At 46.3% G+C, this 27,917-nt stretch overlaps 1 protein-coding gene across 1 annotated transcript in view; it reads right to left on the bottom strand.

The window, feature by feature from the left end:
- HCN4 (hyperpolarization activated cyclic nucleotide gated potassium channel 4) overlaps nt 1-20,508 on the bottom strand; it is a 169,143-nt gene extending 148,635 nt beyond the window's left edge. The window contains exon 1 of the mRNA XM_073361426.2: nt 19,630-20,508. Coding sequence (XP_073217527.2) covers nt 19,630-20,264 — 635 coding nt within the window. The 5' untranslated portion in view covers nt 20,265-20,508. The remainder of the gene's footprint in view (nt 1-19,629) is intronic.
- Between the last annotated feature and the right edge of the window lie 7,409 nt (nt 20,509-27,917).

The following is a 27,917-nucleotide window of genomic DNA, read 5'->3' as shown; positions in this document are numbered from 1 at the left end:
CAGTTCCCCATCTGTAAAATGGGAATACTACCTCTCTACCTAATATGAGCATAACAAATGTAAAACCATAAACATTTGGGAGGTGCTCAAGTAGAATCGTGATAGAGGCTATGTAAGTGACTAGACTCACGGATAGAGGAATTCTTACATCAGAGTTACAATGGAAGATTCTACCAGCTGTTTAAAACAAATCTACCAGTCTCCCTTAGAATCATAGAATATCAGGGTTGGAAGGGACCTCAGGAGGTCATCTAGTCCAACCTCCTGCTCAAAGCAGGACCAATCCCCAATTAAATCATCCCAGCCGGGGCTTTGTCAAGCCTGTCCTTAAAAACTTCTAAGGAAGGAGATTCTACCATCTCCCTAGGTAACGCATTCCAGTGTTTCACCACCTTCCGAGTGAAAAGGTTTTTCCTAATATCCAACCTAAACCTCCCCCACTGCAATTTGAGACCATTACTCCTTGTCCTGTCCTCTTCTACCACTGAGAATAGTCTAGAACCATCCTCCCTGGAACCACCTCTCAGGTAGTTGAAAGCAGCTATCAAATCCCCCCTCATTCTTCTCTTCTGCAGACTAAACAATCCCAGTTCCCTCAGCCTCTCCTCATAAATCATGTGTTCCAGACCCCTAATCATTTTTGTTACCCTTCGCTGGACTCTCTTCAATTTATCCACATCCTTCTTCTAGTGTGGGGCCCAAAATTGGACACAGTACTCCAGATGAGGCCTCACCAATGCCGAATAGAGGGGGACAATCACGTCCCTCGATCTGCTCGCTATGCCCCTACTTATACACCCCAAAATGCCATTGGCCTTCTTGGCAACAAGGGCACACTGCTGACTCATATCCAGCTTCTCGTCCACTGTCACCCCTAGGTCCTTTTCCGCAGAACTGCTGCCTAGCCATTCGGTCCCTAGTCTGTAGCGGTGCATTGGGTTCTTCCGTCCTAAGTGCAGGACCCTGCACTTATCCTTATTGAACCTCATCAGATTTCTTTTGGCCCAATCCTCCAATTTGTCTAGGTCCCTCTGTATCCTATCCCTGTCCTCCAGCGTATCTACCACTCCTCCCTTCTTAACACTCTCTAAGGTATTCATTGCCAAGGCCAAGGTTTTGAAAAATGACTAGTAATTTTGGGTTCCCACCTTGAGAAACTTTAAAGTGGCCTGATGATCGCAAAGTGCTGAAAGCACCCACCCTATTAGAGTCAGGCCCTTTAAGGCTCCCCAAAACTGAGGATCCAAAACAGGATCCAAAACAGCTGAAGTGCATTCCGAACTATGAAGAACTAAAGCCCTTTGGTCTCCTTATCACCAGATTTTAACTGGCTTTTTATTAAAAGCAAACAATCTCTTTAAAGCTTTTTGATGTACATCGACCATGATTATTCCACCATCTGTCATGAGTAATTCAAACACAGGTATCTATATTAATGAACTACAATTACTAATAGAACAGAATTGACGTCTATCTTTGGTTATTGAGATCTGAACTGTTTGTCTTGCTCTCCCCCTTTAACACTCAGATCCTACCGCAAACACCACATACATGTTAATTAAAGGTGTGTTTTAAATTTACCCGATGCCTGTTCGGAATTAGTCCCTGGGAACTGTGCACCCCTCACAAATAACCCAATTGTACTTGATGACATGCAAAGTATCTGAAAACAAAAGAAAAGAGCAAGATAGTGACTATAAGCCACTGCCTAGGTTGGGACATGTGTAGGTGGGAATGTAGGTGGGCGCTGCAGCCTGGCAGCTGCTCTCAGGGGCATTGTTTATGAGGCAGGCCCAATGGCTCCAGGATCATGGGCTGGAAATGCCCATCTCACCCTGCAACAGGCAGTAGCATCCTGTCTAATGTGTTAGTCCTGCTCTGGGCCAGGCACTGGCACAATTAATCCTCTTTTCTGTTATCCAGTCCTTGGGCAAGGACCGGGACTGTGCCTGACCAATGCACAGGTGGGCCAAAAGGGAGCAGGAGGAGAACAAAGATATTTTGCTTAAGGCTAAACACAACCTATCCAGTCATGTTTATGGCCTCAGATCAGTAACAAAAAAAACCATGTGCAGTCTTGAAAATTACAACCACGAGAGATTTCCCCAGACTTTAAAGTTACAACCACATTTATATTTTAAAAGAAAATATCAGAAAACAGGGTTTTCCTTTTTCTGTCAATGCCCAGGGGTAAGTCCATTCCCTGCCCTGTTTTAAGTAGCTGTGATGGCAGCTAAAAAAGCACAGATCCCTGAACTCAGGGAAGCAAAGGAGGAGCTGGATCCTTAAATACTTCACTGTCTAAAACGTTTGGTAGTATTTAATTCTACACACGTGGGGACCAATCCCTACTCCCAGTGATTTCAATGGGAGAAGGAAAAAAACTTAACTGCTCCCTTGACTTGACGAGGTGATTTCCAGGATATTGCTTTTAATTTTTTATTGCTCTATTCACTGCACTTAAGAAAGCTCCGGTAGGAGGCAGGATCTAGGACCTGATCCCTTTCTACCTAATTGTGTCCACCTGGGCTAACAATGGCACAACACAGTCCAAATGACTTGCACTCACTGGTATGCTGAAGTGCTCAGAGAGGATTTTTAGAGGAAGGATGGTCCAGTGGTTTGGCCACTAACCTGGTTCAATTCTCTGCTCTTCTAGGCTTCTGTAACCCTGGGAAGTGCTTCAGTTTCCCCATCTGTAAAATAAGGATAACTGCCCTGCTTCTCAGGAGAGTTGTGAGGATATAGGCAGATAGATCCTCTGATAGTTATTTGGGCTAAGTTGAGGAGACAGCCCATTTTTGCAAACCTTCTCCTCTCATGCTGGTGTAAACCAGAAGACCCTCCTCTGAAGCTCATGAAGTCAGCGAGAGAAGCATCAGGACAAAAAGGATCTGACAGTTCAGCTTCCAAACCAAATCCCAACTCTTCGCAGCTGAGCCATCGGTAGATGGAACCTTTACTCTGTGCTCAGAAACAAGGGGACAGTCCTTCCTGGGAAGCTTAGAAGAGCAGGGAGTGAATTAGCTCCCTTCCTCACAGACTTGTGCAGGAGAACTTCCTCAGAACCCTCTCAACCTGCTTAGACAATTAACTCCTGGGTTCAGGAGCCAACCCACCACAGACAGCACTGATTCATACCACAGCCTCTTCATGGGCTAAGGGGAGAAAACGCCATGCCCCCTAAAGGTCCCCATCCTAGTGGGGTGAAGAAGGAATTTTGGCAGGGACCCTGTGGGGTTTTCACCTTCCTCCGCAGCATAAAGTGCAGTTCACTTGCTGGGATCATCTGGGCATGTCTTACCTAATTGATTCCCTGTCTCTGCAGGGGCCATGGATGTTGATGGCACCCCAGTCTCTCCTCTTCTCTACCCGTGGCACACAGTAAATTAGTCACCTGAGGACTTTCATCCAACTAGAGTCGTTGGGCTCAGCGTAGGAGTAAGTGGGTGAAAATGTATAGCCTGTGTTATGCAGGTGGTCAGGCTGGATGATCTAATGCTCCTTTCTGGACTTAACCTCTATGAAATTGCAGTGGAACCCTGCAGTCGGATTCCACATGTAACAAACATTAACAAGCACATGTATATACCACTATGGCATGGCAAAAGCAGGACTCGGGCATTGCTCTAGATCAGTGATTCTCAAACTTTTGTACTGGTGACCCCTTTCACACAGCAAGCCTCTGAGTGTGACCCCCCCCCTTATAAATTAAGAACACTTTTTTATATATTTAACACCATTATAATTCCTGGATGCAAAGCAGGGTTTGGGGTGGAGGCTGGCAGCTTGAGACCCCCCATGTAATAACCTTGTGACCCCGTGTGGGGTCCTGACCCCCAGTTTGAGAACCCCTGCTCTAGATACAGCAGTGATAAGTGTCTAAACTAGAAAGATCAGCCCCAGACAAACACAGTGGGTGAAATACATTTCTGGTGTAATGTCCCTGACTTTAGTGGCATTACACCAAGGAATCTGGCACCATATATCCATTCAAATAAAAATAGTTTGAAAGAAAAGACACCTTCCCTTTGTATATCCATGAGGATCCCAGAGTACAGTACAAACTACGTGTACTGGAGTAATTTCACCCAGCACTGGCATGAAGCTAACTCTGGGATGAAATGCAACAGCTGTTAAGCAATGCACAGCAACCCCCACAGAATGTTTCAGGGCAGGATATGAACAGAAATACTGTATGCTATTGAAGCTGTAGTGGAATTACTCCAGATGGAATTTGGCTGAGAGACCAACTCTTTCAAAAACTGCTGTGGATCTTAAATAATCAGGGGTGGCCTGTATGTCTGTGCTACAAAGTTGGACGAATAATGCAAACCAAAATAGTTTATTTGATTAATGGCGCCTCTCACCTTTTCCACAAACTGTTCAGGAGCAAATGACTTTCTCAGCTTGCTGCGACTAGGTTTGTGAAGAATTCTCACTCATACACGCTCTGTCACTCAGCTGTGAGAATTCAAGATTTGAAATTCAAGATTCAAGCCATTTTGATTGGCTTATAAGTCACATGGTATGATAGTGTTCCATGATTGGATCATGACCCCTCAAATCAAATTTCAGGTGTGAAGAATAACAAATTTCCACAAACATTCATTTAACATTCACTCTTTTAGTGAACAGTCCCACCAGTGAACTAATTCATTAGGACACTCATGAATGAATGCAGAAAGACCACCCCTAACGCTAGTCAAGGAGAATTTGAATGAACGATTAGGGAACATTTCCCGCCACTCTTACCCAGCATGCCTTGGTATGTCTCATTCAGGAGACGAAGAAGAACTGCTGACCTGATATTGCTTGGGAAAGTAGATTTCTGCCAATTACACTGGAGAAATTGTTTAAGAACACTCATCCTTAGGAAAACAATACCCCTGTAAAGGCTGCCAAGGTCAGAGCCTGTGCGGGTCACCTTCCAGAGGTCTGGAGGCACAGATGACTTTTCTCAAGCTCTCTGAAAGTTTTGTATTCATGGATAGAGGTTATATGTCTCCTTCACTCCTTAGTGATGAATCAGCTACCTGTACCTCTACTGCCCATTTCCCGTTCACCTACATGCACTCTAACCTTCAGTACAGCTTGAGCTATTCTTGGGGTTGAGAGACTGGGTTTTGGAGAAGCTCCACTGCAATCTCTAGTGTGCCCACTGACTGTGGGAGGAGACAGGCACTGGTTGGACATCCGAGCTCTTACCATGTGGAGCTGGGGTTGAGAATCACCATGCTCTGAGAGCAGGAGAAGTGTTGTTCCCAGTACAGAAGCTTGACAAAGCCTCTGCTTTGTGCTTCTCACATCCCCACCACTCACGAGGCAGTGTCTTATTATTAGCGTCACCCCCGATTTTATGTATTAATTTCCAAAGCAGAGTCATTCACACACATAACACATCCGCCCCCATGCCAGAAGGCTTAGACAGACATAAAGCCATACCGCAACCAGCTGTGTGGGGTGGGCACAGCTTGCATTAGCTTATGTTGAAGCTAAGCCTTAATTCTACAAAGCTGAAGATACTGGATGTGCGCACAGGTCTGCTGACTGTCTGCGGATCTCAGCGCAGGCCAGATGATGTCAAGGCAAATCCTCCGCAGCCTGCAGTGCAAATTTCACTGCACGGCGCCACTTGTGGCAGAGTTTCCAGAACCCTGTTCAAATACTCAGTGGCCCACACCATACACAAACCTGCCAGTGCCATTGCTGCGGTACCAGTGGATCACAGAGCCAGCTTAACCTCCCCTGCTTGGAAGGCTGCCCCTCCTGTTCAGTGCAGTGGGATGGGTGGTCACAGAAGCCTCATGGATAGTAACAAGGAGGAATTCACCTCATTCAAGTGGTGGGTCACAGACAGGCAGGAGAGGAGGGATATCATGGGTACAGAGAGATTTGGCAGGGGGCGTTCACAGTGAAAGAACTAGATGGACCCCCCGCACATTACTTTGCATAGGGCCTTGTGAATCCTAAAGACCAGACCTTTTCAAACACAGAGTCAGTGTTCAGCCTACAGACACCCCCATACTTGGATTTTCTTTTAAGCATGTGTCATTGGTTCAGGCTGCCTTGTTCCAGCTCTCAAGCATGGAACAAGCACCTCAGCTACTCTCTGACCTGAGCTTAATCAGGACTGACTTTGTCCGAAGCACATTCACGTTTGAGCTGAAAGCCCAGCATCACAACAGATCATTCAAAAGGTTATTCATAGGAGATTATACCAGGTGATGTTTTCCAAGCCTGCCACATCCCAAAAAGGCCAGATCGCATAACCCTGGGGCTGGGCCTTCCATTGGGTCACATTTACTGTAACCAAGAGGCTGCGATTCCACAAGCAGAGGGTGTTCCATGTTGTGGCATACATTGCACACAAGGGAAAGGCACGGCATTATTTTATTTTGGAAGCATCCCCAATCCTTCCCAAGGTGCTGCACCTGACCACTGAAAAGAGAGAATTCCTCTAGCTGCTTTCCCTGCCAATGCAGGATTAGTCCCTATGGCACATTTACTGATTGTCTGTCTAATCTAGCTTTAAAAACGTGCCAAGCAATGTAGAATCATAGAAGTTATTCTTGGATTCTGTTTTTCAGATTCGGTGCTGGTCAAATTTGTCTCATTAAGGTAAGGACAAAGGAACCAATTCTCTAGAAATCAGCCAGCAGCATGGAGATCCATTCAGGCCTGTGCCATTAACAGGCTAAGGGGTATATCCCACATCTTCAAAGACAAAAGACAGAAATTCTTCCAAGATTTCTCTGTAAACCCTTGGACTGCTGTAGATCACACATACCGTATGTACCAATGGATCCCAGAGCAGGTAAGTCTATTTTGCCCTTCTTTAGCACTTTCCATCTGAGGGTAGTAAAGAGCTTTACAAAAAGTTAAGCCTCGCAACCACTCTCCTGGTCACTGAGTATTATTAGCCACGATATACAGCTGGAGAAAGAGTGACTTTCTCCAGTCACAAAGAATGCCCTGCTCCAGGTGACAATGAATTTATGACAGAGTCAAGTACAGAACCCAGATCTCCCACCTCCCAACATTGCACTTTGACAGATAGATAATGCTTCCTCTCCAGAGACTACTGATCCTTCAGTTACACTGGGAGACACACAATGACTTTGAAGGGATTACTCCAGGTTTGCACTAGTGTAAGTGAGAAAAGAATATGGCCACAGATTATACTGAGCCCTTCCTCTCTCTACAACTCATTAAAGACTGTGGATGGAGGGTACCCGACTCCCTCCTCATTGACACCAGTGTAAATCACTACAGTCAGTGGAGTTACAACACTGGAAAAAGCGATATAAGCAAGCAGGTGGTGGAAATCAAATCTTGGGAATCAGTGCTTAGTGAAGGGTTTTCTCTGTGTGAAGAGACAGCATGGAGCCAGCTGTCAGTATCCAGCCTGTTATCATTCCGTCTGTTGGGAGAGCCAGTCCAAACCTTGACAGTGTCTGCAAAGTGTCCCCCCTGTGCTGCTTCTGTGTCTAATGCAACATCTGGTTCTTTGCAGAGCTCTAATACCTCCATTATCGGCTCCTGCATTCTCTCATCCTGCACCCCCAGGGTTTGGCACCTTCCTTGCAATCTCTTCACTAACATAACAGCGGAGATTGAATTCTCAGAATGAGCCAGTGGATAAATAGGGGCCTCAACACCCTACCCACCCACCCACCCCTTGCCATCACTGCTCTGTTTCTTTGCAGACAAGACATTGCGCTGGGCAACAGTGATACTAGTGCTGTGGGGAGTGAGTGCCTGGCTATGAAATCACGTGTGATGTGATGGGTGGAAGTAAGAGACTTATTAATATGGAGTCCCCAAGTCTTCAGAATGCAGCTCTTATCTCCTTCACAAGCTCTGGAGTGCTGATAACTTTGCAAGAGATTTCTTTCTCCCTCAACAAATCTATAAATACTTCACCAGGTTTCCCATCCCCCAAATGTGCAGGGGGCATAAATGTCTGTCAAATTACAGCAACGTTAGAGCAGCTCTGAGTAGAAAGGAGAGCTACAAGGTACCAAGTGCAAGGAAGGGAAGGTACTCATTGCCAGTAAAGCAAGCACTTGTGCAATCACAGAAACCAGACCCACAGCTGTGAAAGAGGAGAGGGGAAGCTCTTGCACCTTTCACTGCCCAGAGTCAGTTGGCAACCTGCAGAACCTCTCCTGCTTCTAAGCTCCTTAACAATAGATGCATAAACACAGGCAACCTGTCCCTCCAAAGTGGCAAAGATTTAAATCAACAGTTAGCATGTTTGGAAGAAGCACCACAAATGAGATTAACTCATGTGCCTCACTGGGGCTTGGTTGGGACCCTATCATATCAGATTGATGGTCCCTTGAGCTGACCTTGGAATTCCCCACTGGATCATCATCTGCCTCTCTCTTATTGACACATCCTTCCATTGCTGCATGCGGTATCCTAATAGGAGCAACTGTCTGGTTTTATTACATTCTGGTGCTAGTGCCAAGCACAGGATGGCCACAATTGACATGAATATACTGCAGGGGGCAAATATACTGCATTTGTAAAGGGACTTCAAAGAAATGAAGCATTAACTAGGGTCAAGGTCAGAAAAGGGCCACCAGAATGGCACCTTGTTAGTGCCTGGAATGCACTTGCTCCCTCCTCAATGTTCTCAACATCCTAACCACTTGGTCTGCTGACCAAAAAAACAACAATACATTTTAGTGCTGTCAGCACTGCAGAGCCCATACATCTGTGCAGAGCAAAGCTGCATTCTATTCTGCCTCATGCATCACCAGCAAAATTGGCCACCTAAATGAGGATTCCAGAATATTTCCTACTGCCTGTCATAGACGAGGCAGAGAATAGGCAGCTTTGATTTGGAGGCACTAGGATGAGCTTTCAACGTTGCTAGCTAGGAAAATCTTGTTCTGACTTACAAGCTAAGCCATTTAATAGAGAAAGGGAATGAGACGTGCTTAGACACTATGGTGATGGACATGAATGCCTAGAGAGAGGAACTGAGATGTCATTACATAAAACATCTCTTAAAATGGCTTAAAGCAGAGTCAACTCTTCTGACAGACGCTCAGTAGCCTTGCTATATCCCAGTATCACGAGGGGCGTGGCACCAAAAAGGTGATAATATTACAGATCAGGAAAGAGATTTTCACAGGCACAAAGGACAGTTCAGCACTGAAAAGCAATGGGAGTTGGGCATCTGATTCCCCTTTCCATCTTTGAAAATCTTCTCCATAGCCTCATGTTGTATAAAAGCTGCACCCTTCCTACTGTACAATCACACAAGGGACCAGACTGGAACACGGTTATACAGGCCCTCTGTGCAGCCATCATTCATTTAGCTCTGTGGGTTGAATCTCAAGTTCCAACAAGCCAGTTCCCGGAGTTACCTTTCACTTACGCTCATCTGTGGGAAGAGATATACAAGGAAATGGGTTCTTTGATGTTCTCAAAGGAGGAAAAGGATTTGGCACCTTTATTTCTGAGTGACATTCATCTGCAAGTAAAATAATTTAACAGCTTGTTAGAGTGCCAATTAGAACCAACAATGATTTGATTGACCTGTAACTGCCTTGGCATTAACATGTCTTTAAAAATGAGAGAGAGAGAGAGAAATGCATGATGTGGGAAAGAGGAGAGCTCTGATACGATGGTCCCAAGAGCAGTCTGAGTAATTCTGTGGCTTAGCTAATAAGTTACTGATAAGAAACAAACACAAATGTCAGTAGTTTCAAACTAAAATGATGCTGATCTCCAGAAAGACAGCATTCTGGTTTCTGTATTCTGAAAGCATTCTGATGCGATATTATTTACTTTATTGCACCACATACTATTGTATAATGCAAAACAATGTATACTATTATACAGTGTATACTATTGTATAATGCAAAACAATGTATACTATTATACAGTGTATACTATTGTATAATGCAAAACAATGTATACTATTATACAGTGTATACTATTGTATAATGCAAAACACCTGCACAGCAGAGCCCTGCCTGTTTATAACTCTGAAAATACTTACATGTATTCGCAAAAAGAAAAGGAGTACTTGAGCCATGCTCAAATAAATTGGTTAGTCTCTAAGGTGCCACAAGTACTCCTTTTCTTTTTGCGAATACAGACTAACACGGCTGGTACTCTGAAACTTACATGTATATTTTTCTATGTGCTCACCAGTAATACTTTTATAAAACACACTTTCCCACCCCCAAAAACAAACTTGTTTCATCCTAGCAAAATGAAGATTTCACTTCTATAGACATGTGTAATCTGGAGGGTTTACGTTTTGAGATTATTTGGATCCAGCAATCAAGAAGTAGAAGGGTTTATCTAAAAATGGGTCTTTATAAAAAGAATTCCACTTTTAGGTCAGTGTAGGGGGGAGAAAAGGGGACTGCCATTCCTTGGGCAAAGGGATTGGGAGTGGGAGAGGGAAATGGGAGGTGGGGAAACTGAGAACCAGTAGATGAAGGGAGGAGACTGAGATGAGATGAGGAGCTGTGGGAAAGGGGGAGACTGGGACCGGCTGGGCAAGGAGGTTGGGATTGAGAAAAGTGGGAAGGAGGGGGCGGGGAGTGGAGACGGCTCTGACAAGGAGCTAAAAAGTGGGGCGGGGGACTGGGACTTGCTGGGCAAAGAGACTGAGGCCTTGTCTACACTGGCACTTTACAACACTGCAACTTTCTCACTCAGGAGAGTGAAAAAACACCCCCTTGAGCGCTGCAAGTTTCAGTGCTGTAAAGTGCCAGTGAAGACAGTGCACCAGCGCTGGGAGCCTTGCTCCCAGTGCAGGTAGCTACTCCCCTCATGGAGGTGGGTTTTTTACAACACTGGGAGAGCTCTTTCCCAGCGCTGGTGCTGGGACTACACAACCGCATTAAAGCGCTGCCGCAGCAGCATTTTAACGTTGCTAGTGAAGACATGCCCTGAGTCAAGGAGCCGGGATGGAACAATGACGACACAGATTGGATGAAGAACCTGCAGAGGGAGATTGGGACTGGGAGCCAGTGGGCCTGGGGACCGTGAGCAGAGGGGACATTGGTGGAGACTAGGGTAAAAGAGATAGATTAGATAAGGAGTCAGAGGGAGGGGAACTGGGTAAGGAAAATTGGAACAAAGATATGGTGGGGAGAACTAAGGATAGAGAGGCGGGGACTGGGAGTGCAGGGGAGACTCAAACTGGGTGCCCAGAGGCATAAGACTAGGCCTTGTTGGGCAAGGAGATTGAGACAAGAAGTCTGAGGAGGGGAGACTGGAACTGTCTAGGATGGGGTGGGAAAGAGACAGGACTGACACAGGGACCAGTTAGAGGGGGAAACTTAGGGAAAATGAGCATAAGAGTGCATGCCCATCAGAGCACACACACACACCAGCCTAGAATGGAACTCAAGATTCCTGAGTCTCATCATTCCCCTGTTGTCACCAAATAGCAGTGAAAACCATAGTGTGTGTCTCATGCCCTTTTAGTGCTGGTCTACATAGATACCCTGGCTACTGCTGCTCTCTTTCACTCTGTTAGCTCAAGTGGCAGAGGTCTGTGTGGCGGATCTAAAGGTGCCAACCCTACTAATGATCTGCATGTGTGCTATTATGATGCTAAGTGATGGAATTTCTGTGTTTTTAAAAAAACAAACTTAAAAACTAGGAAATGACACACACAAAACTATTTTAAAAGAATGTTATTAAGGTTGCAAAATCAAGCACTCAAATGACAGGAAATGCCCAAATTAAGATTGCCTGTACAACCTTAACTCAACCCCCTTGTATATACGCATTGTGATATAGTAATTACAAGAGCATATGCTATTTTTCCCACATGACTCCTGCCTCACTCAGTGCACAGGATCAATCCACTATAGGAATGAATGATGACTGTGTAATGAAACAAGAGTACTTGTGGCACCTTAGAGACTAACAAATTTATTTGAATATAAGCTTTCGTGAGCTACAGCTCACTTTATTTGAGCATAAGCTTTTGTGAGCTACAGCTTACAGCTCACTTCATTGGAGAATTAGCTTCATTAGCTCACGAAAGCTTATGCTCAAATAAATTTGTTAGTCTCTAAGGTGCCACAAGTCCTCCTGTTCTTTTTGTGGATACAGACTAACACGGCTGCTACTCTGAAACCTGTGTAATGAAGGAGACTGTTGTCAGTAAGACGCCTGCCCCATTTGCTACAGAAGTTGGAAGGTGTATGACGAATTAGACAGGAGACTGCAGGAAGAGAAAGGATGGTCTCACCATTAAGCAGCAGAATGCTGCTCTGAAATGCTAGCATTTCCTATTTAAGGCTTGAATTTGCAGCCTCCGTAACATTCTTTCAACATACACTGGTGTTTTGTTGTTGTATAATACATAATCACGGCAGTATTCTATGGCTCCACCTGAGGTACTCAGACCCCTGGGGGTACACAGAGGTCTTCCAGGGGGTACATCAACTCATCTAGATATTTGTCTAGTTTTACAACCAGCGAAGTCAGTACAAACTAAAATTTCGTACAATGACTTGTTTATACTGCCCTATATACTATACACTGAAATGTAAGTACAATATATATATTACATTCCAGTTGATTTATTTTATAATTATATGGTACAAATGAGAAAGTAAGCAATTTTTCAGTAATAGTGTGTGTAGTAATAGTGTAGTATAATAATAGTGAAGCCTTTCAAATTACTTAAATACTTTTGTATTTTTAGGTCTGGTTTTGTAAGCAAGTAGTTTTTATGTGAGGTGAAACTTAGAGGAATGCAAGACAAATCAGACTCTTAAAGAGGGTAAAGTACTCTGGAAGGGTTGAGAGCCACTGTTCTATGGTAATAGTCCAAATCTTGCTCTGTCATTATGGTAATAAGCTGCAGGGTTTGATTCATAGAGGCACTACTTTCTTTAAATGGTGCTTGTTCTAGTACCTGAACACTCCTCATAAACAAATGCACTTATCACCACAACACCCTTTTAAGGCAGGGAGCTACTATCCCATTTTATAGATGGACAACTAAGGCACAGACAAATTAAGTGATTTGTACAAGGGCACACACAGAGTCAGAGGCAGGAATAGAACCCCTGAATCTAGACTAGCCAACTATAAGACTGGGCTTCCTCTCTTGGAACCTGAGCCAAAACTCCCTGAAGTCAGGAAGAGCCTTTCCAATTACTTCAACAGGATTTGGATTAGGCCCTTGTGTGACAGATGTTGCAACCCCATGCAATATCTCTGGGACCATGCTGCTTTAAGCGTATAATGTACCACTGGGGGACAGGGATTGTTATCACAGCTCCTCCACGAACAACAAAAAGTGGGGGATGATACAGGTGAATCAGTTAGGTTATAAACACCTCCAGAGGGGTATCGTTTCCTTGGGTGGGGGTGTTGCATAGATTGGTTCAACTGGGTTTTCCAGAGACCAACAGACAAAGAAAGGGCTTTTGATATAAAAAGGCCAGGTTTAAACGGATGCAGGGCCTGCTTTCTGATCCAGCAAACAGGGCCTTCTGTCCAAGGGGGCGGAGCAGAACCATTGCAGAAGTGTTGGAAAGATTTTGGATTACTAGGGCCCCATAAGACTCCTGGGTGACTCCTGGTATGTGTTTAAATCCATTTATTGTTTTTATATGTTTTCTCTGTAATGCTTTTACCTGAAGAATGTGCTTGCTTAGAAAGAGCTGGGTGGTAAATTGTGCCTGTCAGTAAAAACAGTGTCATACTCAAAGAGAAAGCAACACACAGGGCTGGCCTTTAAGCAGATTGGCTTGCTGGGGATATTTCAATGGATGGCAGGGAGCTGTGTGGCCTTAAAAATCCCCCATCAGAAGGGAGTGGGTCAAGAGTCCCTGTCCAGAGATCAGTGACAGCAGAAATCTGAGATATGACTGGGCACTCCTGGGCTAGATAGGGGGAGGAGGTGGAATACAGATGCAGTTTCCTTGAACCATTCCTACTAAATGCCCTAGAGCAGTGCTTCTCAAGCTATCTGATGTGGGGGACTGGCAATTTTTTTTTCCAATGTGTGCACAGACCGGCATCCGATGGCTCAAGGACCGGCACCAGTCCGCGGACCACCACTTTGAGTAGCACTGCCCTAGAGTACTACTCCCATGGAATTCAATGGGAAGTTTTGCCTCAGTAAGGATGGCAGGACGGGGGTCAGTGAAACCATTTCACAATTAGCAATGTAGCACCAGTTTTAACCCAAGCATAATCAGTTTGAAAATAAGAAAAGAGACTCCAGTGTTTGAACCACCTGTGTTTAACCTGTGTCTTTGACTGTCCATTTTTACTGACAGACAAAACTTTTTCTATCTCTCACTTAAAACAGAAGTCTCACCCAATTTGCATTCTGAGAGACATTGAAACAATGTGCAGCTTCCATTCCACTTCACTAACAGTAGCAAGCAATTCACAGGATCAGAGTTCACTATGGTGGGTGGTCTCAGAACATGGGCAGGAATAAAATGATGCAGAGAGGTAGCACTCAGAGCCATTTTACAGCAGTAGGTAATGAGCATACCATTGCTGATTCAGAACAGGAATGACAATAACTGCCTGATGAACTGACATAGGCAGTGGGTATCGCTGTACATGTTGCAAATGGTTTTTCATCTTAGCAAAACAATTAGTAAAAAGATAAGCAGGGAAAGATCCACTAGTGGATAAGCACAGATCCACTAGTGCCCCATAGAGTCCTTCACAAATCAGTAAGTCTATTCAAACCCAGTCATGAGCCTTGTGTTTCTCATCCCCTAGTTGGGCCCAGACAACCAGGTTTAGTGTGTACTACTGTGGGCAGTTCTATTGATTCCACAGTAGAAAGAACTACGCCTGATAGTGTCTGGGGGATTAGGGCCACATTCAGGAATGAAAACAACTGTGTTCCTTAAGAGTTCCTGATGCTCGTACATTTCACCTGACATTTTTTGCGGCTCAGTTCACTCTAAAAAGCAGCATACTACACCCACTTTGCAAGCAGTTCCTGATCACAGAGAGAGCAGATATCCCCAATATCCTCTACTCGAACACAAATTAAAACCTATCGTTTGCCTATTATTTTATCTTAAACAAATTGTACTGGATCAATGCTTCCTCCAAGTTAGAAATTATGAATCTATTTATCTAGCCACTGAAAAAGCTTTCAAAGTTTCACATAAATCTTGATTTAGGAAACATACATTGAATCTGCACTGATGTGCAATCAACCATGAATGCAAATAAACTCTGGTAACTAATACATAGGTATGCTTCACAGTGTAACAGCAATTTCTAATAGAAAGTGTATTGGTTAAATCACTTTTTAAGTGCTTCTAGAATTAGCCCATTCACTAGTCACCATACTTAGGGCATTGGAGTTGATTTTGGTAGAGGTCATTCAGTTTCTTTCCCTCTTGCAAAGGACTAGAAGCTGGGATCAATGGAACATTAATCCGTATTAACTTATTTTACTGTTGGAGGAGTCATAGATTTGCCATTGAATTAACCATATTAGGTGTAAAACGGATTCTTTAATGACAATCTATGATGAAAGCATCTGTTGTGCCATTGTGACAGGAACTGCCCTCATGCCATTGTAAATCAGGAGTACCTCCAGTGAAGCAAGTGGAATTACACCAACGTAAGTCAGGTCAGAATCAGGCCCAATAGTAGTGACTCGACATACTGAGGCATCCAGCCCACAGGTTTACATCCCCAGCTGTCTAATGCAACAGCAATGAGTTTCCAGATCTCTGTCTTGCAGGTGCAAGAGCTACTCTCAACAGTGAAACTGATTACTCCACAGAGGCAGGAAACAAGATCTGGGGCCTGATTCTCCATTGCCCTAGAACTTGTGTAGTCATTACAAAATATCAGAGGGGTCGCTGTGTTAGTCTGTATCCACAAAAACAACGAGGAATCCGGTGGCACCTTAAAGGCTAACAGATTTATTCGGGCATAAGCTTTTGTGGGTAAAAAAAACCCCATGGGTTGAACCCAAATAAATCTGTTAGTCTTTAACTCCTCCTTGTCATTACAAAGTGTTCCCCTAGCACTTTGGAGACAATGCAGTTACAAGGCAACAGAGAATACTGTCCTACCAGCATGGAATCTGTACCTGCCTTTGATTAGGAGCAGTCAGTATTGCACTGAGTAATTTGCAATGGAGGAAGTAAAGTCCTTTGGCTGAAGGATACCTAGCGCTTGGAAGTACTTTGATAATACCTGCTATTTGTTGCAAGCTGCTGCATTTCAGAGGCCAAAAATATTGTCATCCATAAAAGGGAGAACTAAGTTGCCCCCAAGAAGGATGCTTCAGCACCAAAATCAGGGAAAATTTGCCCCCTTCAGTTCAAACACTGAATCATAGAATCATAGAATATCAGGGTTGGAAGGGACCTCAGGAGGTCATCTAGTCAAAGCCCCTGCTCAAAGCAGGACCGATCCCCAATTAAATCATCCCAGGGCTTTGTCAAGCCTGACCTTAAAAACTTCTAAGGAAGGAGATTCCACCACCTCCCTAGGTAACACATTCCAGTGTTTCACCACCCTCTTAGTGAAAAAGTTTTTCCTAATATCCAACCTAAATCTCCCCCACTGCAACTTGAGACCATTACTCCTTGTTCTGTCATCTGCTACCACTGAGAACAGTCTAGAGCCATCCTCTTTGGAATCCCCTTTCAGGTAGTTGAAAGCAGCTATCAAATCCCCTCTCATTCTTCTCTTCCACAGACTAAACAATCCCAGTTCCCTCAGCCTCTCCTCATAAGTCATGTGCTCCAACCCCCTAATCATTTTTGTTGCCCTCCACTGGACTCTTTCCAATTTTTCCACATCCTTCTTGTAGTGTGGGACACAGTACTCCAGATGAGGCCTCACCAGTGTCAAATAGAGGGGAACGATCACGTCCCTCGATCTGCTGGCAATGCCCCCTACTTATACATCCCAAAATGCCATTGGCCTTCCTGGCAACAAGGGCACACTGTTGACTCATATCCAGCTTCTCGTCCACTGTGAGCCCTAGGTCCTTTTCTGCCAAACTGCTGCCTAGCCATTCGGTCCCTAGTCTGTAGCGGTGCACTGGATTCTTCCGTCCTAAGTGCAGGACTCTGCACTTGTTCTTGATAACCTCATCAGATTTCTTTTAGCCCAATCTTCCAATTTGTCTAGGTCCCTCTGTATCCTACCCCTACACTCCAGCGTATCTACCTCTCTTCCCAGTTTAGTGTCATCTGCAAACTTGCTGAGCCACGGTCAGTATTATCAGGGAAATCTACACAGTTCCTTTCAGTGGCAGTCATCTTCATAGGGATATTCTCAAGGAACCTAGAAGCAGGGAAAGGGAGAAAACAGTGGGGGGAAGACAGGCAATGGCCATAGACTACAGTATCGTCTCCCCTTCTCTTCATCCCCTTCACTAACATCCATTGTACAACCAATGCTGCTGTCCCATCTGTGGCAGGCCCAGTACGGACTGTGGGGAGAAAGCGTATATTGTGTGCCAGGCTACTAGCATAAGGTTAGAAGGGAACACAAAGCAGCAGCTGATCATCTTAACTGGAATTTAAAACCAAGAGTGCCTTGCACCTGAGGACAATATCCAGCCAGAGCTATCATCTCTGCACAAACACAAGGCTACATCAGGCAAGGACTTAATTATTAATACTAACAAATCACACACATGCATGTGACTAAGAGACCTACTGCATGTTACAGACTTGGCCTGATCATTTGGTCTGGGTGTGTCTAACTTGCCTGCATGTTTTATTCCTGTGTGTGATACGGTGAATGGCCATATATTGCAGCACCTCAGAAATAAAAACTTACCTCATAATGTGTTGCTCTATTTTAATCAGTCAGTGTTGGCTAATTTAGCAATTCTAGCCAAATAGGAACATCTCACCTTGTATGAGAGGCGCATTGGCTACTATTACAAACATCTCTGTACTGGAGTTTGACAGTCTGGTTCTATGCTGAAAAATTAGCCCTAAAGAAAGAAGGGGAGAATGAATTCACAGTATGAGTGAAACGTGCAAACTCTAGGCTACTTTTGGATGGAGTCCGCTCAGATAGCCAATGCACTAAGAACCAAACAAACCCTTTAAGATGCTATATGCAAGAGAACAGTTCTCTAGAATAACCTAAGAGGACACAGAGGTTTGGTTCGGTTTTACATCCAGGCAGAGGCAGATAAGACAAAGATCTGTAGACAAGGCCACATAATTATTGTTTTTCAAGCCAACCCCTCACATTCTACTGTGTTTGTGAGACATCTTTTTAAACCCTTTTCAATCAGTGCATGAAGGAGATTATACATGCAAGGACTAAATATGATGATGTGACTATTGGAAACCCTTACGTGCTGGGTCAGCAGTGCATTTGGGGCTTCAATGCATGGATTTAATTGACAGTGCAGTCTTTCAGATTAAAAAAAAACCCCTATTATTATGTGTTAATTCAAGAAATATAAATTAATCTGATCACTGGCAGGTGTGGACCCTTTAAATGTGTGAACTGATTTTTAAATCTCTAAAACATAGTTTCAGGAGCTTTTTATTGGTAAGAAATCAACACTTCGCCTCCCCTGTAACTATCTCCCTGACCCCATCCTAGGAGATAATGCTGTGCTGGACAATTTGCAGTGTGCATTTTGTGATATGTATTTGTATGGAGAGCTTCCACTGAATTTTTATGTAGTGTATAAGCCTGTTGTAATTAAAGTCGAAGCAATAAACCTTGGACATTGCTTGCACTATGTACTTCCTTACTGACTGCAGTACTTTACATATTGCACCGAGGAACACTTGCCTGTACAGTAGCCATCCGTTCACCCCAAAATACCCAAACACTGTGACAGAGGGCATTAAAGAAATTGGATCTACTGCTTACAAGTTAATTCTCTCATTAACCCACAATGAAAGATTGCCACTTAAGTGAAAGTGAGAACAGTTTTGTAGCAAAACCAGGCTGGCTAACCCCATTCAAATTAGTTCCACAAACAGGATCTATATATGCAACAAAAAAAAGTCTTAACCATTCTTTGAAGGACTAGGATTCTGCTTAATGAATGGCGCTATCCCTTGTACATACAAATGCCTGGCAAGTAGTGCTGCAGTAAGTAGCCCTATGGAGCAGCAGCAACATCCTTACTCCACTCTTGGAGGGTGGGAGAATAACGATCTGGGGATCAACAGCAAACAGCGAAGCTAGCACATGAACAAAACAGACCCGAGGGGTGGAAGTGGAGAGGCAGGAGCAGTTTAACATGCTACAGGCACCAACTAACCACAGCTGTGTAGCGGCTGGAGGGCAGGTTCCCAGTTACGCAGGACTGTGGAGTGGCCCTTAACGCAGGTGGAAGCTGATGATACATTTGACAATATAGTCAAAAATAAGATGGAGGGAGGTGAAAGTTTTGCTTAAACTCAGCGGAGTAGGAGAGCGGGTTTGCATTGGGGCTGCTCAGCAACAACTGTGTCCTCTAGCTCCAGCGACAGGGAAACTAACCAGAAAAGTTCCCTCCGCGCGGGGGCTCTGGGCTGGGAGGGGCACAGCAGGCGGTGCGGGAGCGGGGGGATTCTGGACTGGCAGGAGGCCACGCGCGGGGGGTGGGGGGTGCACGGCTGGTGGAGGGGCTCTGGGCTGGCGCGGTCTCAGTACCTGAAGTCGCTGTAGGGGTGGATGATCCAGAACCCGGCGGACTTGACCCGCTGCTGCTCCCGCTCCACCGCCTTCTGGCTGCCGAACATCCTCAGCGAGAACTTGTTGACCCCCGGCTGGAGCATGGCCCCGAACTGGCGCTGCATGAAGCCTGCCTGGCCCAGCCGCAGCTCCTCGTCCGGGGTAATCTGGTCGCCCCCCGCCCCGCCTTCCACTTTGATGGAGGCGGAGGCGGGCAGGGCCTGCGGCTCCGGCGGGGGGGACCGGGCGGGGGCCGGCGGGAGCTCGGGCTCCCCCCCGCCCTGGGGGCTCCGCTCCTCGCCGGGGGAGGCCGCCTCCCCCTCGCCCCCGATGAGCCGCCTGCCCTCGGCCGCGTCGTGCAGGTGCCGGCTGGCCAGCGAGGACAGGCTGCCGCGGAAGCGCCGGCAGTCCCCGTTGGTGCTGCTCTTGGCGCCCGGCTCCGGGCCGGCGTCTCCCCGGGTGCCCCCAGCCGCGGGCAGCGGCTTGAGGCGGATGCTCCGCCTGCGGGTGTCCTTGTCGCCGTCTCCCTCCTCATCCATGATCGACGCCTTGGCCCCGCCGGGCTGGGGCAGGCTGTAGAACCGCTTGCGCATGGCGGGGGGCAGCTTATCCATGGCGGCTGCTCCGCCCCGGGGCCCCGGCCTCCCGCACCCCAGCTCACCGGGCAGGGGGGGCCGGTGGCAGGCGTGTCATCTCCTCGCCGGAGCGTGCCAGCCACTGGCTCTGCATCAGGCTCAGCTCCGCGTCCGCAACAGGGGACGGCAGCCCCGTCCCGCTTCAGCTCCTCGCTGCCTACTCCCCGCGGGGCGGGGTCACTGCAATCCCGGGCCGCCCGGAGCCCCGCCGCCGGGCAAGTCTAGGTCCGAGCCGCACGCCGGGCCTGCCCCGCTGCGGCAGCAGCCGTGGCCATGCCGCCTGCGAACGGGCTGCGGCTCCGGCACAGCGCACAACTCGCAGGGGTAGCCGCCACCCACCCCGGGGAGCCTCCGCTCCTCACCTCCCAGCCACTAAGACACAATTAACCGCAACTTGCAGCATCCCCGGCTTGCTGACATCACTGCCCTCCTCATCCCTCCTGCAGCTGCTGGGGCTGGGAATATTCATGAGGCTATCTAATTCAATTGGGTTGCCATAGGAGCAACTACTGCAAACAGGCTCTGCCTACCTGAGCCATCACCCCGGTTTCTTAAAAGGGCAACGTCTGGCTGGGCAGCGGGCGTGTAGCTAGATGGACACTGGAATATTTCTGAGCGCAGCCTGCACTGTCCATTCGGGTTGGGCACTACAGCGCTGCTCCTGGTCCGGGATCCCAGGGTCCTCTTAGCTCATTGAGAAGGCTTATTGTACAGTTTAGTTTCAGAGGAAACTACTGGGGGGTAGTGAATTACAAATATTAAAAAGAGCAACCCAGGATCATTTCCCCTCGTTCTGGGAGTTGAGGCTGTGTCATGCAGTGTTGCTGCCGAAAACACTGTGGCTTTGGTGAAAGGGGAAAAATGTAAAGCTAAAGCGAGACCAGTTCACCTTGAAAAGCCAGCGTGCTGGACACATGCTTGCTGCATGCAAAGCAGAGGGTCTGAGGGATGCCCGGCGTTTCGATCGTAGGCTGGGCTCGAAGGAAGCCTATCTTTCTCTCTACACGCTGGCAAGCCATGGACTGGTTTCAGGCTTCCCTTTGTCTTGCGTTCCCCTCAGTCCTGTAAACATTACTGTCTCCCCCGCGGGGTTGGCTCTGTAGCGGTCATGAATCCAAGCTATATTTCGAAGAGCACCCCCGAACCAGGCAGGCTGGGTTTGATGTCGGGAGGGGGTGGAAAGCCTGGGCTTTCCCTGGGGCATGGGGAAACCACTTGGCAGGGGGCAGCTGACTCTGCGACTCACCCCAGACTCACCGCGTCTCTCAGGAGACAGCTGCTGAAACTGACAGCTGGACCTGGAGAGCCTCTCTCCCTGCCCAGCCCTGCACTGAACCTCCCTGAAGGGATGCCGAAGCCGTGGGGCCAGGACACAGCCAGGCGTATTCCTAGGGAGGGGGATTTGGTCATGTGCGCTCATGGATGGAGGATATTCGGGGTGGCTGTTTTTCACACCAGCTTTTCTAAACTGGTAGATTTGCGAACTGCCCTGGCGCCCCGTCTTTGCAGCCCAACGATTTACCGCAAGGATGAATTTGGCCCTGTGCGCTAATGGATGGAGGATAATATTCTCTATTGTACATGGGGGTCTAAGTCCTCCGCCCTCTTTATTTCCTTTCCTTTTGTATTTATTTAAAATAAAACTAAATCGGGAAAAGGCCACGCCCGTGCAATCTGTGCTGGACTAGCCGGCAGCCTGCACCCTGGTGATAACTGGCAGAGAAGGTGGGAATCCCCCCGCCTCCCCTGAGAAGAGCTGTACAGCTGCTCGCAACCAGATTTCCCAGCAGGCTGCTGCCAGTCACTGGCGGCGTATTCCGCTCTCCAGCGACCTAGGGCGGCGGGATGTGTCAGTCACCGGAGTTCTGACTTCGAGGAAATGCAGCCAGCGGCGAAGTGACTTCACCGTGCACACTCACAGCATATGCCGCCTCGGCCTGAGCAGCCCCCTCGCTCGGCAGTGCTTTCGCCTAGCATCTCCCCCCACCCCCGCAGCTTGGGGCAGGACCTACACCGACTGACTCCTGTGAAATACTCCAACAACTAGCTGGGGAGATTGTGAGCTTTCCTTGAGCAAGGCGGGCGCAGGAGGGGATCTCAATTTTGAAATGTTTCTGTGGATTAGAAAACTCAAACCTCTGGCAGGATTACAGACCTGCCTTCCCCGCACCCTGTATTCTTGACATGCCACACGTATTACAGAAAAATATGTAGGAATATTTTAAGAGAGTTTTTAAAACATCCCTGCCCCTGTAAAGCATGCGGCTGGGATTCAGCACAGCGCTTACCTTTAGGCACATTCTTCCAGCAACTCCTTGTTGGGCCCAGTCCTTCAGCTCATGCTTAAGTACCATTAACTTCAGTGGGTTTGATGCATGTGCTTAACATTAAGCAGGTGCATAAGTACTTTGCTGAATCTGGCCTCTGTTACAATGAACCAGTTTTTCAAAAACGTGTAAATCAGTCTGTCACTGTGGGTGCTAAGGTCTTTGGGAAATTTTTCTCCATGAGTCCTAAGTCCCAGGCTCAGAGGGAGCATTAAAACCTCTAAAAATGTCTTTAAATGTCTCTTTTATACCTTGAGAATTTCGAAAGTCATGATCATTTTATTTGAGGACATTACAGGACTGGAAATAAGTGTGAAGGCCTGGGAATCAACTCTGAGAGCACCAAGCTATTATTATGGCCATTATTGGTATTATGTATTATGGTAGCATCTACCCTATGAGTAAATGGACTTCATAATAATATTTTTATGTGCAGAAAAGCTGCTACTGCTGTAGTACTGAACCTAGCTCATCCTGGGCTCCAAGTACATGTCATTGTGGTGGGGAGGGGAGTGAGGAAACTTTTGTTTTGCAAGTTGATTGCTTTTTTAAATGGTGTCTGTTTGGAGCTCCCCAGGGCATTGGAATAAGTCCCAGGGAGATGGCTTTAGTGGACAGAGTGCAGGGGAGGCAGTAAAAGTGGCAGATTATTTAGCATGTGGTTCTGCAAATGATCACAGAGATACTGCATGAACATATGTGGTGTGTGTATACACGCATACATATGACATAATTTAAAGATTGCAGTACAGGCAGGGGTCCTGGAACAATTTTTACAGTGGGGGTGCCGAGAACCATTGAACCAAACTGTAAAAGCTGTATATGATTAAAACCACTTTAACCCTTAGTTCCAGCACCTATGAATACAGCAACAGATAAATGCAAGCATCATGTGGATAGTGAGCTCAGGACTCATGAAAGGTAGCAGACAGAGTCCTGGAAACTGAAGTCCTCTATAAACTGTGGGAGAGGTACAATTGGCAGCTGCAGGGGAAGCTTCCTCCAAACTGCACTGGTGGGACCATCTCTACGGTGATAGGTTAGTTCATAATCCATCACCCATTCGGTCCTTGTCCTCACTGCTGAGACTGCCAGAAAAAGAGCTAATAAGCTTATCATGTAGACACCTGTCCATGAGAAACTGGAGTGAGAGCTTTCCTACCCCCATATTGCTAACCTACTATTACATTTTAAAGCCCATAAAACAAACATTTAACACACTGAGACAAGGAGATTCCATCTCAGGGTTTTGGTGACAAACCATTGGCTCTCCACTATTGCGGTTTATGGTGTCACTAGAAGCTAATAAAGAAATAGTCCTCTGAAACACACTGAGATCCTTTAAGAGCACCCCAATTAAATACATGGATATGATGTCACAAGATTGATTAAATTCAGCCAATGGCTTGTAACTCTCACTCCACACCTCCTGCCCACAGCTAGTGAGGTGGCAGTTGAGGGTGCTGGGGCAGGAGGAGAGGACATGAAGAGGACGGTACTGGAGCATATGGCAAGGTCCTCTCCAGAGGTGAAGGACAGAGTGTTCTGCAGTGGATTCGAGAGCTACACTAGAGGTTAAAAAGAGGTTTGTGGAACCATTGAGTCATTCCAGAGGGGAGGGCAAGGATCTTTGCCATCCTGAAAGTGAAGGTGAAAGAAGCAAGAAGGCCTTTCTATTACTCAGGAATGGGGGTGGGTGAGACAGCATCCAGAATCCACCAAGGGGATCTTGGGGAGATGAGGTAGGCCAGAGCAACAATGGTTTCAGGAGGAGAGAGGATGGCAGCAGAAAATATGACTTGGGGGAAGAGCAGGGAAGGGGAGGTTAGCAGAGGTGTCAAGGGGGAAGAAGCTGTAGAGCCAAATTCAGCTCTCACTTACACCAGTGCTAATCTAGACTAATCCCATTAACTTCTCCTGTGTAACCAAGTAAAAAACTATGTGCCTCTATCCAAGATACGCATGTCCATGAGATACGATGGAGATGTCCTTATTACTCATAAACAGTTTCATTATTGGAGCGTAACGAGGGCACTTCTGTTGCATGATCAGTCATGCCTATATCTATGGAAATAGGACACAATGTGCAGAAAACAACCCCCTGACGTTCTGAGGGTGTTTGGATTTGCTGTGTACGTTAGTATTCTCACCACAGCAATTTGCTAAAATTCACCGCTTGAGACATAATGACCAGCAACAGCATTCACTCCCCCATTACTTTTCGACTAGGGGGGGAGGGACTGGTAACAAAATATACAGGTATGACCTAAGATGGACAAAGCAGCCAGGAAATCTCTCTTTCTTTGTATACAAGAGCTGCTCCTCTTATCTTGCCACCTATCTTAAAGATATTTAGAGAATCAATTGAGTTAATAAGTAACAAGAGACCCTGGCTGAGATACAGCCTGCTAGAGGTTTTAAATATGTCATTAATTTTAATTGGAGTTTGCATCTAAATCCCCTAGACAGTTTTGAAAATCGTTACCTAAGCTTTACTGATGAATTTCCTAATATTTATAGTGAAGCACTGCCATTAAATTTGTACCTAGAACTTAAATTCAATACAACTTACATTTTAAACACATATTCCATCCAACTCACATTGCAAGTGAGGTCCGAGGACCGGGTTCCTCAAGGTCCACCTCTACCTGGGCCCATCCAGAATATTGGTGAGGCAGCTTGGGGAACTTTGCTCAAGATGGGTCAGTGCTGTGGTTATCTAAGGACTTCTGTCTCAAAGTAGACCCTTTCACCCACACTCAGAGAGTTGTAATTTAACAGAGAATAGGGATCCTGTTTCATGAATCTGTCCCCATCTGTGTATCTTCCTACATGACTTGCACTGTATCGGCTCTTACCAGGCAGGGATGGTGTGATGGATTGCCCCCCGTCTGGGGTGCCACCTGATATACTGGGGTACCACTAAGCCTGCCAGTTCCACCAGTCTGGGTTCCCTTACACTGGCCTGCTGAGCCAGACCCTCAAGCCTCCTCCAGCACACACACAGGTAGGGCCACACCCAGCTGCAGAAAGACATAGACACTGAGATCAGCTCTGTATCAGAAGACTCAGCTAAGGAATTGCCCACCACTCAAGTACTCACCCCCTCCGGAAAACCCAAAATTGTATTGTCTTGCACTGCACAGAAAACTGTACAGCACAAGCTCATGAAATTCGCCCCTCCCTCAATGTGGAGGAAGATATGCACAGCTTTTTGCCGCTCAGTTATGAATTGCACAAACTGGTCTAGAGAAAAGAAACACAAGTTTACTAACCACAAAGGATAGATTTTAAATGATTATAAGGGATAGCAAACAGATCAAAGCAGATTACTGTGCAAATAAAGCAAACGTGCAAGCTAAGTTTAATACACTAAAGAAACTGACTACAACTATCAGAGTAGCAGCTGTGTTAGTCTGTATCCGCAAAAAGAAAAGGAGGACTTGTGGCACCCCAGAGACTAACAAATTTATTTGAACATAAGCTTTCGTGAGCTACAGCTTACTTCATCGGAATGCATCGGAATGCATCCGATGAAGTAAGCTGTAGCTCACGAAAGCTTATGCTCAAATAAATTTGTTAGTCTCTGGGGTGCCACAAGTCCTCCTTTTCTTTTTGTGACTACAAGTAGTAATTTCTCACTCTAAATGTTGTTTTAAGTAGGTTGCAGAGATTCTTGAAGACAAACTGTTCTTGCTTGCAGCTTAGAACTCCAGATATTCCTTTCATAGGCCAGACACCTTCTAGCCTGGGTCCAGTTCTTTCTTCCCCAGATCAGTTTTAGGTGTTTTCAGCAGTCATCTTGGGCAGGGATTCAGTGAAGAACCAACAAAGATTAACTCACTTCCCTGCCTTAAATAGGATTTATGTATGGCGGGAATACTTTGTTTTCCAGTTTGGTCCCCACCCCCTATTAGTGGAAAAATACTAGTAGGCCGAGATGGGGTCCAGTACCAGGTGACATGATCACATGACCCTGCAGTGTCAAAGCAGCATCGCAGGAAGCTTCTCAGAAAAGGTGGGAGATTAACACCTTCAGAGTCCTATTGTTCTCCCAAATGGCCCATTGACTAACCAGCCAGCCTGACTGCATTTTATCTGGTTGGCATTCCCCAGGCACAAACATTTTTGTAATTTATACATAATCCATATTCCTAACTTCAGATACAGAAATGATACTTGCATACAAATAGGATAATCATAATCATAACCTTTCCAATGATACCTCACATGATCCACCTTGCATAAAACATATCATAGTTATACCAAAATCATATTCTAACAATATCTCTATTAAGAATATGGGCGTAGTATCACAGATGGGTCTGTGGGAGTTGTGCCATTGGCTCCCATGGGAGCTGAAGCAGGCTCCAGATTTGGACTGCTTAAACACTCTATTCCCACAGGGCTCACTTAACCCTTTATCCTGCTGAGAAAATGAGTTCAATGGTGGCCTTCTCAACCCTGGTGTTTTAACCACCACCATAGCTGCACAGCTGCAGACCCCAGCACATACACAAATCACGCCAGTGCAGTTTACTGTCTGTCTAAGGTACTTCCACAGGGTCCCCATTGTTGTAATATCTGAGCACTTCACAATCTTTAATGTATTTATCCTCACAGCAGCCCTGTGGGGTAGGGCAGTTCTATTATCCCCATGGCACAGGTGGGGAACTGAGGCAACGGGAAGCAAAAGGACTTGACTGAGGTCACACACTAAGTGGCAGAGTGGGGATTGGCATCCAAGCCACTGGCTAATGCCTGAACCACTGGGTCATCTTTCCTCATTTACCCTTTATGTGGCTGTATCATTCTGCTAGACCCCACTCATGTATTGTTCTCAATTCTCATTGCCACGCACAAGCCTTCCCTTGCTCCTGAAATCACAGAATCAGAGAATATCAGGGTTGGAAGGGACCTCAGGTGATCATCTAGTCCAACCCCCTGTTCAAAGCAGGACCAATCCCCAACTAAATCATCCCAGCCAGGGATTTGTCAAGCCTGGCTTTAAAAACCTCTAAGGAAGAAGATTCCACCACCTCCCTAGGTAACACATTCCAGTGCTTCACCACCCTCCCAGTGAAAAATATTTTCCTAATATCCAACCTAAACCTCCCACACTGCAACTTGAGACTCCTTGTTCTGTCATCTGGTACCACTGAGAACAGTCTAGATCCATCCTCTTCAGAACCCCCTTTCAGGTAGTTGAAAGCAGCTATCAAATCCCCCCTCATTCTTCTCTTCTGCAGACTAAATAAGCCCAGTTCCCTCAGCCTCTCCTCGTAAGTCATGTGCTCCAACCCCC

This window comes from Lepidochelys kempii, chromosome 10 (genome assembly GCF_965140285.1).
Source record: "Lepidochelys kempii isolate rLepKem1 chromosome 10, rLepKem1.hap1, whole genome shotgun sequence".
NCBI lineage: Eukaryota > Metazoa > Chordata > Testudines > Cheloniidae > Lepidochelys > Lepidochelys kempii.
Note: the sequence above shows the minus strand (reverse complement) of the source record. Positions and strands in the feature narration are given on the sequence as shown.